The sequence below is a fragment of the Dreissena polymorpha genome, chromosome 2, assembly GCF_020536995.1.
Source record: "Dreissena polymorpha isolate Duluth1 chromosome 2, UMN_Dpol_1.0, whole genome shotgun sequence".
Taxonomy (NCBI): Eukaryota; Metazoa; Mollusca; class Bivalvia; order Myida; family Dreissenidae; genus Dreissena; species Dreissena polymorpha.
The window spans coordinates 39748526-39761151 of NC_068356.1; the positions used below are offsets into that span (position 1 = coordinate 39748526).

The 12626-nt window shown below is 35.5% G+C and overlaps 1 protein-coding gene across 3 annotated transcripts in view; it reads right to left on the reverse strand.

Annotated features, from left to right (window-relative positions):
• Positions 1 to 12626, reverse strand: part of LOC127866664 (uncharacterized) — a 103942-nt gene that overhangs the window by 5665 nt on the left and 85651 nt on the right. For all 3 annotated transcript variants that reach the window (XM_052407389.1, XM_052407388.1, XM_052407390.1), the window contains 3 exons: positions 10783 to 10928; positions 6376 to 6521; positions 5242 to 5339 (listed from right to left, as the gene is read on the reverse strand). In XM_052407389.1, the coding sequence (XP_052263349.1) occupies positions 5242 to 5339; positions 6376 to 6521; positions 10783 to 10928 (390 nt within the window). The remainder of the gene's footprint in view (positions 1 to 5241; positions 5340 to 6375; positions 6522 to 10782; positions 10929 to 12626) is intronic.

Consider the following 12626-nt stretch of genomic DNA (forward strand, 5'->3'; position numbering starts at 1 on the left):
AAAGGTTCATAGGAAGCTTATTAATCAACCCAAGCCAAATCCTCTTAAGAAGGTAAGGGAACTAAAAACATAGTGTTGAAGTTCCATAACTTGGATCAGTTCCAAAATAGGTAAGATAGCACAGAGTTGTGATAACTTACAAAACCAAGTTGTACGAAAGCATAATCTCTATCCTTTGATGGAGATATAAAAAAACCTCTATGCATATGCAGAGTGATTAAGGTAATAAATATGCTCTCGAATACCCAGTCAAAAAGAATTTGCAGAGAACCTCATAGACAGTTGTGATGAAATTATCCTTGCACAAGTAACAAGGATTGAAGCTCTAACAGAAAAAAGTTCTTCTGTAGAGATTACTAAATAATGGCCAAACATTTAGTGGCACATGTTTTGATCAGTATAAAATATACCTCTCTGAGATATGATATTTGACCTGTGAAGAAGTTTCTGAAAAGGTCGTAATTCCATAATCCCAGGGTTCACCAAGTAGAGATCAATGAAAATATGGCAAAAGCTCACCAAGATATTCAAAATGAATTTAATGGATAAAATATAAAAGTAAGTATCCAGTTGATGTCAAGCGGACGAATGTATAACAAGCGCACACACTGCTGAATCGATTTTTGTGAAATGCTTCACTTTGTTTAGCATTTACACTGCGTACTCTGCCATTGTGCAAAACACTGACACGCATGCGCAATTCACATTCATTTAAACCGAACAGAAGATTAAGCGACAGAAAGAACTGCAAGATAAAACGTCCAACAGGGTGTTGATACGACCTGCTATGTGTAGGACGATAGAGAAAAATTAATGTTCTTGCAAATAACGAATAAGTTCCTGGTTTCCAGATACAAGGAGTGATAATATATTCACCTCTGTGTCTGGAAGTAAACCACAGCCGATGTGTGCAGGTGATATTCATTAGGATACCACATACTTGAGAATATTAGGATAAGTGGTTCCAGGTAATCGTCCCCAACCTTCCCTGCTCACATCTGTATAAGATGTAAGGAAGGTTGTGGTAGAAGAAACTATACTCCTGCCAAGATAATCTTCTAGTCTAGACACCACTATTTAGTGGAAAGTAATGACAAAAAGATGGAAATCCGTGTCATTGAATAATCATGAGATCAATTCCAATAGACTTAAAAATAAAGCTGAAGCAGACTTAAGACGTCTCAGCAGAAAGACCAATGACCGGACCAGAAAGAAATCACGGCAAGCTGAACTTTCCCACTCCCAACAGACTTGAAAGTTGGTAGAATAAGAAAGTGTTGAACACTCTTAAGTCTATGGCCTATCTACAGTAGCCTCTTTATTGAACGAATAAAAGGCGCCTTTAAAATCCTGGAGAATAAAGGTCGTGAAGTCATCGATTTGCAAAATACGGAAATATGAATTAAAGTGGTACCTCTGGAGGTGTGGTGGCAGAAAAGGTGAAAACCCTAGGAGTAACCTTAGGATGGTCCACCTTTGCCGGTAGAAGTCTTGGATGTCTTCAAATCTGGCTTGGTTAAGCCCTTTATTTCAAGAATCATAACCAGACGAATTCCGATAGAAATACGACCAGTTATAGAAAAATGGCCTGTTAGGTCCAGAAGTGTAAAAGAAGAACTTCTTCGTCTCAAGAAAAGTTGTTCTGACTAATAAACTTGTCTCCGACAAGGGAATATTGAAGATGAAAAAGAGAAGATGAGGTCCCTCCTGATCCTTAGTATCTAAGATCTGAGTTAAATAGCTCCCAAGTCATCTACAAGACTGTGTCCGTCCTGCAGTCAAGCTGGTAGGTCAGCCCTCTCTCAGTTGTCATTTCTCCAACATGGAGTAAAAAACTGAGATAGTAGTAGAAACAAATGGCATAGGATGCAAAATATCATAATGTCAGAAATCTGACCCGGCAGTTTGAAAACAAATCCAAATTGTTAGTCAGATCAGGTACAGGGGACTCGTAGCTTTTACCGCCATCAAGCGGTTTAGGCTAAGTCATGTCCTAAGGGACTTTCAATGACAATGGAGCAGAAAAATTGTTGATTCTAGTAACTTGAAAACATGAACCGTCGTAGGAGCAATAGAAAAACAGAAGTCAACACGAAATGTTGTCTTGCTAATCCTGCTAGAGTGACATTGTGTCCCAACTGTTCCTTGACAGTGACTGCAAAGTCTGTAGCCGACAGGTAAAGCGGTTTAAAAATTCATCCTTAAGGTATCGAACATAAAATATAGATCTGATTAATAGAGGTCAAATAGTAATCTTCGACCTCAATGTTAAATTTCGAGCCCGCTTCAGCCGAACCATCTGCAGGACCAATAGTCTGCTTGTAGCCGGCTAAGACAGAAGTAGATATAACAGATAGATGTTTTTCATAATCTTCTAATACCTGGATAACACAGGGTAATACCGGCGATTGGTAACTGGTGACCGAACTGGTGGAATCCATATGGTCTGATATCAATGCCGAGAACTGCTCGGCAAAGAAGAGCGTGTCAAAAGTCCAATCCGATGCAACATCATTAAAGCATACGACGAAAAGTAATTTGATGAGGAAGAAGAGGAGTAAAAAATAATCCGATGATGATGAACGACTACTTATTCTGACCGGTGACCAGTGATTGGTGATATGACCGGTGAATGGTGAAGGATGTCCAGTGATCGGACCGGACCGGTCATAATATGACTGCATCAGAATGGAAATATCTGGTGCAGAAGAATGACCATCCACGAAGTCATCTAACTGATAATGTAAACCGGAAAACAACGGTATATTATCAGTATTGATAGGAACAAAGTGTCCAATGTAGTCAAAGTGGAGAGATGAACACCTAATCCCGAAAATTAAACGAACTAGTGTTTGTATACAAATACGGTTCGGCGACTGCAACATGTGTGGATGCAATAAGGGAACCATTACACGTGGAATGGAGACATGATATTCCATAAAGGAATAAAATGGAGATTGTCGATATGACCAGTAGGTATGTTAACACCTACACGAGGAGTGGCGACGTCCCATATACCTGCGATGCCGAAATATTGTTCGTCTATGCTGGAAATAAGGTCTCCTAAAATAGTGTCTCCTTGAGCATTGACGTAATTGCTTATAAGCGTATCGACCCGGAGAACTGCTCAATGAAAGAGAGGTGTATTCGATGACTATCCTGTTGTGCTCAATGAAGGAGAGGTGTGTCTGACGATGATGAGTCCTTCAATGGTCCGATGATGATGAAAAACTTCTTCTGACGGGTGACCGGACCGGTGACCGGACAGGCCGGTCAGACGTCGATCAATGCAGAGCCAAGCTCAGTGATCAACGTCTTCGGTGACTTAACGGTCATGTCATGTCCAGTGTTGTCACTTGATGATGACCGAAGTATGGCGGCTGCCATATGGTCAGACATCGGTCGATGTCCGTGACCAATGCCCTCAGGCAAAAACCAGCGTAAGGGGTCAACATATGGTCTGATGTTGACCAACTGTTTAACTTAATAAGCGCAGTACGGTCGCCATCTTTCCCGTTACCCGGTGACTGATGCTGCGACTTGTCATCCATGGTCTGCGAAGTCACCGGGTATTTATCAACTCTTGTATCTGCGCCCATCATGTAGTTGATTATATGAAAAACAAGAGCAAAACATATTCAACAATAAACTCGTCACATACCAGATTATCATACGGCACATACAATCATTATTTGCCCATAATGAAAATAATCAACATTCTCTCAGTTATTATTATAAAAGAGAAAGTCAATGGTATGTAAATACCACTGCCGTAGATCATAAATTAAACAAAAGTTGAATTCAAAAGAGATGAAAAATAAAATGACCATCAATTAGATTGTCATATGGAACGTAAAATCATTATTGCACACAATGGCAAATGATAAAAACTCTGTCCATGTATTAGAAGAACACGCTTTGCACGATCTCGTAACACATTAGAAGAATATTTACACTGTACAAATCTTCTCAATTGCCTATTGACGAAGATCATGATATGCACGTGCTCATGTACATGAGCGAGTAAAAAAAAAAAAGCAAAGCTGAAAACAATTTAAGTTTAAAGCATTAGAAGAACACGTTTTGCACGTGCTTGTTCGCGCATGAAAACAACCAGCGTGGTAGAAATAAACCATTGTTCAATAAAAGCAAGCATGGCTTACCTTTACAAATGAAACAAAAGTCCATTAAATCCACATAAAATATTCCAAATGGGAAGTAAAAATATAAATAACACAATTTATCTAATCAAAACCACATTTGACCAAGTGAAACATATCGAAAAACAATTTTCAATTCAGAGCCGTAAAAGGCACGTCTACACCTGGACGATCCGGAAAGAATATTGGGGGCTGGTTACTGGTTTTTGCCTAGGTTGCATTGCACTATGTTTAACCTAGTCTATATTGCAGTATGGAGGTGGCCGGTTACCAGTTAATTTTCCTGATGAGTTAATTCCCCTTGGAAAGGAGTAAGCTAATAGATAGCAGGTAACGTATTTATGACATTAAAATTAACAATATCAGCGGAGATAAAAGCTGCATCATGCTTGCTTTAGGGGTACACATTTTAAAAGTTGCAAATGGCAGTCATTATTTTATTTCTTTTTTGCTTTGGTGAAATAAGAATTTAAGTGTGAAGAAAACGCTTTTATTTAAATTATCTCTCTAGAGATTTTTTCATTAACATTGTAGGATAAGTAGAAAATAAGTAGAATATTATGTTAGTTTCTTAGTGAACTTGAATTTATCCATCTCCTCTACAAGAGGCCTTTCTTAACCCGTTGCCACTTAGAAACCTATTTTTATGCATGTGTAGTCCTATAGAAATTTGAATTTAATTAATCACCGTTTTACTAGATTCAAGTTTTAAAGGCTTCATTTCTAACCCTTAGATACTTGTGAGTAGCAAACAGCATAAAACCTGATTAGACCGCTAGTTACTCGCAGGCTCTTCCTGTTTAATGCTGGTTGCAAAAGCCTTCCCACTTTGCTTCTTTTGGGGGAAATGGTTACTTGTCAGATAAATACCAGTACACAAAGACGCTTACAATATTACATTCTCTATTTCCCATTGGGGTGGATCCATGACACTGCTGTTGTTTTAACATGAAATAAATCTGTAGTTCAGATTAAATATTAAATGGCCCTCTGTTTGTAAATGATCTTATAATTTATTGCAGAGCTGTGAGATATTTTGTGGCTATTCTTCCCAGGGGGGTGGGGGGCACTATGAACATACCTTGAGCACATTACCAGGTATGAAAGGAATAGATGCAGTTGTGATGCCTTCAATGGCGTCACGAGACAGGTTCTTAATCTCTGGACCTGTCAAACCACCTGAAGAATACATGAAACAACATCTCATGAGAACACATCTTCATACCAGGGAAGATAAAGTGAGGGGTTAGATAAGGCTTAATTATGTGTAATTGTTAAGTCTCTACAGAAATTTATCTATGAGAAAGTCTGTCTGCCCTTGTACATAGGCAGAAAAATGGCCCTCATGTTCAGCAAAAAATTAAGGCCAAGTTCCACTTTACACTCAATTGGACATTTAATTGGAATTTGGCCCAATACTCTTACCAGTTTACCCAACCTTGTGACCAGTAATGTTATTTTTTTTTAGCTCAAGATACTTTTAAGAAACTAAATAAATGCACATAAATATACTCTTTTACAGTAGTGTTGCTTACAGCTATGGGAGTCTCTGACAAAATTGCAACAAAAGTAATCTGAATAAAAAAAAACAACTTTGATATACATGAACTATGAATTTTCACACTGCTATGTATGTAATTTAAAAAGCATTGTTAAGTGTAATGGTCTAATAACACCAACCACTTTTAATCTGTTCATCATTAACCCTTTTCACTTAGATAAGGATTTGAAGCATTTGTAATCCGTTAAAAAATTAAATTTAATCAAATACCTTTCTTACTATATTCAAGTTTTAAAGGCTTATTTCCAACCCTTAGATACTGATGAGCAGCAAACAGCATCAAACCTGAACAGACTGCCAGTTTCTCATAGGCTGTTCTGGTTTTATGTTGTTTGCACATAGCCATTTTCACTCCCTTTCTGAGAGGGAAAGGGTTAAAGATCTCTCAGGGAAATATAACATTGTTACCCCTACTCTGTCTCTGTAAAAATCACAAAACCATTACTTACCACAAAGTAATTAGTACAGGCACAAAAGTCAATTTATAAGCTAGACAACTGCAAATGGGATCTTCACCTTAATATCTTACTCCATAAGAGCCAGTGCCAACAGTCATTTGCATACACATCATTCTATTTTACTGACTGCCTGAACGGTAACAGACTTTTGTGGAGAATAAAACCATATGAGAAATAGCCATCCTCGCATGCCTACCGATGACATAGATCAATTCAGACGTGGTGGCAGCAGTCCATGTTCCAGGTGCGCCATACACTAACGGGTCATTGACTACTTCCTTGAGGGCAACCAGATGGGATGTTGTGCAGTCAGAGTAGAGCGAGAACTGAGGATCACTCTCACTGAAACATAGGATACCTTGGTACATATGTTTAGAAACTGAGTGACCGTTACATAATTATCGTTTTGGTACAGGACGGAATGAACAACGCAGAGCTGGGCATGAGCTTTTAAAACCACATGCCCACTGCCCTGGGTCAGACTTGTCATACAATTCAATTGTCGAACCAAAAAGTCACTTGTCCTGATTTAAAAATGTACCTTTACATACTATGTAAGTTTTAAGTAATCATACAACATACATATGTGGCGTGTTCTGAGACTATTTGGATTTAACTTTTTTTTAACAAGGTAAGTGTTAATCTTTTAATCAACTTTTCTTTTTATGGTTAAATGTCAAAAATAATTATGACAACCAACATATTTACGACTGAAAACAAAAGTAAAAATGGCAACCGTGACCTCTCTCAGTTCCTAATATTTTGATTACTGGTATTTTAATTAAATAAATAAAGTTTTTATATGTTTTCTTATGATTCAATGAAAAATTCCATCTGTTAATTATATATATATATAATATTTCCCACCTAAATTTGTCTCTAAAAACATCATTGTTTTGTTTTGGAGAAATTCCTGAAAATTCTTCTATACATACTTCTATTGTCCGTCATTGTATGAAAGTAAAAGTGCAATGTAAATGTTATGTTGCCACTAAGCAGCATAATTTCCTCAATTTTGCTTCAAACTTCATGACAACGGATTGAATCATATTTTTGTTTAAACATATTAGAATAACATCAGACAAGCCAGCTGTAAGATTTAAAGCCAGACAGAGCCACTGTGCAGAAGATGTCAAGAGATATATGACCTGCTTAAGAAGAAGTTTAATAACCTACTGTATATCCAACCAGAAACACTTAGCCTCTCTGCTCAATACGTGTGCTATAAGAGGAAGAATAAGAATGGAACTGTTCCTGTTTATCCCACTTGCAGATGTCACAATCCCAACAATATGTGATAAAAAACATCTCATATTACACCTAGTTGCTGTAACATTTTCAAATCACGAGTAGTCTATAATAATATGCTGCAATAACAGTAGATTTAAAAGTTAATTGCCACAAGACCCAACTCATATTTATGGAATATGTTTGAATGAAGGAGACAATTTACCAAAAATCATTTTTATGAAATTTTTATATTCCATTCTAACATAGCAACTTAAAATAACTGCAAGATTTTTAATCATGTAACAAACTCTTTAACATTAATTCCTGAATTTATTGTGGTTTGATCAGTATTAAGATAGCAATGGGTAACATTAATTTAACAATTAAATGAAAATTGAACATAACAGAGACCATTATGTTTGTACTTAATTATGGAATCTGTTTTGAATTTTTTATAAATTTATAATTGTCATTGAATTACTATTATAACTGAATTGCTAAGAGATTAAAAAAAGCCATTTGCAATTATGTCGGGTATTTTTGTTTGCAAGGTTTAATAAACATAATATTTAATATTCACATATTTTTTTATTTTTTTTATTTCAACCTCTTTATCAATAAATTATTGTGTGTTCGGACATTTGTTTCCATGGTTACAGTACAATTAAAACCTTGAGATACCTTGTAAATAATCACTGAGTATATTTGGGAAACAGAAGCTGCAAATTTTGAATACATTGGGACAGTTTGTAATACATATTTTTCAGTGTAATTAAATTTGTTACAATGTGCTTATTGTTGATTATCTTATCTGATCCAATGAACTGCAAACAAATCTAACGCAAATTAACACAAGGGTCTATACTATAATGAGATAGACATTTTGACTTTGTATCTGAATTAGGTATGGATAAATGTTATTTCATTTTATCAGTTATAAAAAAAAAATACAATTAAAAATTGCATTGCATACACAGAATTTCTATAATTTGAATTATGTGTGGTGTTTCCATGGTAACCAATAGAAATGTTATGTTGATTATATTTTCTAATTTTTGAGTAGTATTAACTATATCATATTTTATATCTCATGTTATTAATTTATTCCCAAACTTGAAGATTCATTAAAATAGTATTTCCTCATTTTATTGACATAAAAATAAAACAAAAATATTTATTTTTGTGCTTATATAGGCATTTCTAAATCAGCCGTTTTTACCTTAAATTGAGAAATTTTGCAAACATCATAATTTTTCCGTGTTCAACACATACATAGAGTTTTCTGAAAATGTAAATTACTCAATTTCGCCCATTTACCCCGTTGTGACCAAAAATCACAGAACAGGCCACATATAGTAATATTAACACATATAGTAATATTAATACAGGGTTCATACCGACTTTCTCCAATGAAATTCAAGCACTTTTCAAGCACTTTTCAAGGGAAAAAATCCAAATTTAAGCACTTTTTTAGTCCGACCTTCTGAAAACTGTATATTATTCTGTGGCCAATACTGACAATATTTTCACTAAATTGGTCTCTTCTTGCCTAACATTCTATGTGAATTTCAACAGTCTGCACTACCCTGCTACAGTAACAACTGTTTAATCAAAAGTAAGATATTTCATTATGATATAGTAATTGACCAAGGCATTACACATACCAAAAAAAACCCTGTTATTTGTATTGAATATCATAATGTATTCTAAATGTTCATAACAGATATTCCAGTGGTATAATATTGCTGCTACAAAATGTTAAAGACAATTATGCATCTGATACAAATAAATTCTGAAGTAAAAATAGAAAACTACAAATGTACAGAATCTCGCAACGGTAATATAAAATGCCATGTATTAATTGAGGCTTGTAAAAATTAAACTTATTAAGTAATTTTCTACAGCAGGTACACATGTACATATAAATCTGTTATAGATGCAATAGTGTACTGTATATGTTCAGACTGAGAGTCTGCACTCATTTAAACAGATTGCAGTTTCTTCACAGTATCATCTAATTTATTTGACAATCAGTCAAGTGCAACTTTTTTGTCTTTTGTCTTTTGCAGTACAGTCAACTCGCCAACAGTCACACCAATAGGGGGTCACTATCGTGTATTTCATGAAAAAGTATAATCAAATCAAAAACAATTGTTGCATAGTGTGTCCTTTGGATAAATGTACAATTTTACAAATTTGTGAATAGATGCTTCAACTGTTGATTTGACAGGGATGATAATGCTGTAAACAGTCATCATTTATTGACAATAGTGAGTGGTTTTGTGTACATCATTTCATTATAGGTAATGTTTATTTGTTTTCAATGAAACCTTTTTAAAACTGAAATATGGTTAAATGACAGTGTTATAATCTGTTTTTTTTAGTTTTTGTGATCATATGATATTTTTTTAATTGTCGTACTTTTATTGGTCATTTTTGCAAAAAATCAGAAGTGTACTGCGGCAAAATAATAATACAGAAAAATAATATAATAGAATTTATTTTTACATCTTGTCATATATACACAAAAGCAAAAAGACCACAATTCTAACGGAAATATTTAACGTTTTTTGGCATGTGATTCTCTATTGGCAAGTTGAAAGTACGTCTGAATGAACTGGGTTAACCGAATGAATTTGCTTCACAGACAAGCTGCATTTTACGTGGCTTTTCAACGCCGATTCCCCCATACTGTCGATCTCTATACCTGTTCTGCGTTCTTTACAATATGCTTTGACTTTAGAATCGGCATTGTCAACAAACCAAGGGTACTTCAAAAGCCACCCTTTCTGAAAAATGCATTTATTCGCTGGCATATTTCAACTTGTCAGCACCGTAATGGCATAATGCGTACAACAAAAACCGAAGTAGACCAATTGGCGGAAGATAAGTAGAAGTTGCCTCCCTTACGTTTTAAAACCCATGCCAACCCGTACCGATCCAGCACCTACCTGTATGAATAGATCGGAACCATCATAAATCGTGAAAAAAACTACCACTTCCGACTTACGGAAATTAAATATTTTTATCCGTTGTTCAAGCACTTTTCCAGCCAAATTCAAGCACTTTCTATGCACTTTTCAAGGCTATGGTTGAAAATAAGCACTTTTAAGCACTCCAGATCGTTGTTAAGCACTTTTCAAGATAAACCTTGATTTTCAAGCACTTTTCAAGGTCTGTGCGAACCCTGTAATACTTAAGTTTAATTTAAAAATTCATCTCTATAAGCATAGCTGGACTAAAAGTGACCAATTATGTAATATAAAAAGATTCATGTACACTTTTTTATTTAAGTCTATATATTCTTTGTTAAATGTGAATAACCTAACAAATAATTTTGTAAACAAGGTAAATTTGTGACGAAGAAACTCACAGATATATTGTAGGTGGCATTGTTTTTATGACCTGGGGCTCAAAGCCACACATAATGGCTCCAAGTGAGGCAAGGAAGGCTGTATCATTCTGGGACAGGTTTGTCAAACCCCGGTCTGCAAGCACATTGGACGCCAGAGCTGAAGACTGGAAAACAAATAAAAAGACGGATCAAACGTTTATTGCACATGTAGGCTCCCCCACTTAAAGCATTCGCCACTGTGACCTTGACTTTTGATATATAGAGTTGAAAATAATTAGAGGTTATGTTTTGTCAAGAATAACTAGCATACTTTTTTACACAAGAGGGTATAAGGCTCTAAGTTGCTCAACTGAGCCATGTAGAAACTAAACTGTTCTGTGCTGATTTTGTGATGTTTGTGTAATAAGTTTAGCTTTTTATCTAGGTTATTTGTATCTGTATGACAAAGATTTGATGTGGTTGACTGGGCAGTATGAGAATAATTTGATATTTTCACTTAGAAAACTAACAAACTAGTAGCCCCTAGGGTGGAGCCAATTTTCTCACCAGGGGCTTGATTGAAAAAACAAAACAAACAAAACAACAACTAAGTAGAAGACCACTATATGATATTGCACAATAAGTATTCAACATCGAACCCCTTGTTGTTTCAGAGAATAAAATATTTTAAGTTATGAGTTTGCAAAAACTGTCGATCCGCCGGTCCTGACCGGCAAATTTCACTCAGGACCAGAATAATAATAAATACCATATTTAAGTAAAATATAAAATATAAAAAAAGTAAAAAATCGGTTTGGATCACATTAAATTACAATTCATCATGTTGAAAGTCAATATAATTAAACAATTGTAATGGAATAGACTGTTTTAGTATCAGACGTGATACCTGCATTTATATTTAATTCTTCTCAAACCAATCATATACAAGGATTTTCACAACAAGTTTTCCCGACTTGCCTCAACTTCGAAGACAATAAAGTGACTGAATTCTGGTGATTACAGGCATGGTTCAAACAGAAATCTCAAACCTAAATTCAAGCACTTTTCAAGGACTTTTCAAGGCCAAATTTTCATTTTCAAGGCCGAGCACCGTACGTTAGTTTCCTTTAAAAACTGCATTTTCAAACCAGATTTACATAGTAAATATCATTTTTTTATTTGCTCAAACACATTACACTTATTCCACAATAACTCATACGTGTTATTTCTAGTTATTACATAGAAATACAGGTTATCCATCCTTAACACAATGAGTGTCACATATGTACGATACAGCCAACGCGGCTCAAACATAATCCGCGGCTACGCCACGGCCAGATTATTAGTACGCGGCCGCCGAATCGTGTGTTCACGCGGCGTATCGCCGTGGCAATCGGCATCGATCCGCGCAACGACGCAGAGTCTGTATTAACCTCGCGTAATTTCGCGGAGTAAATCCGCCGCATACGTACGCGGCAGATCGAGTGAAAAGATATCCACCCACATGTACATACATGTATGTGAAGCGTAGAATTAATTACGCGCAACTGTTAATGTTTCGTTCGATTATCATTATTAAATTTGTAATCCGAAACACACTTTCGAATTTTAATGCTAACGCGACCTTTGGCAAATTCTAGCGTCAAATAAACAGTGCTAAAATATCCTTTGTTTCATAAAAAGCGCGCGAAAATTATGCAGACATGTAGAACGTCGTTTGGAAAGTTTGGGTGTATTTTATGTTGTATAAAAACATGAACATCACGTCAAGCGTAAATCGCGTGTTCAGTTGAAAAAAAGCACCGATTAGACGTTATTTCATCATCTCTATAAATAGTAACACATGCCAAAATGTATTTGATACTTAAGGAAATATCGAGAAT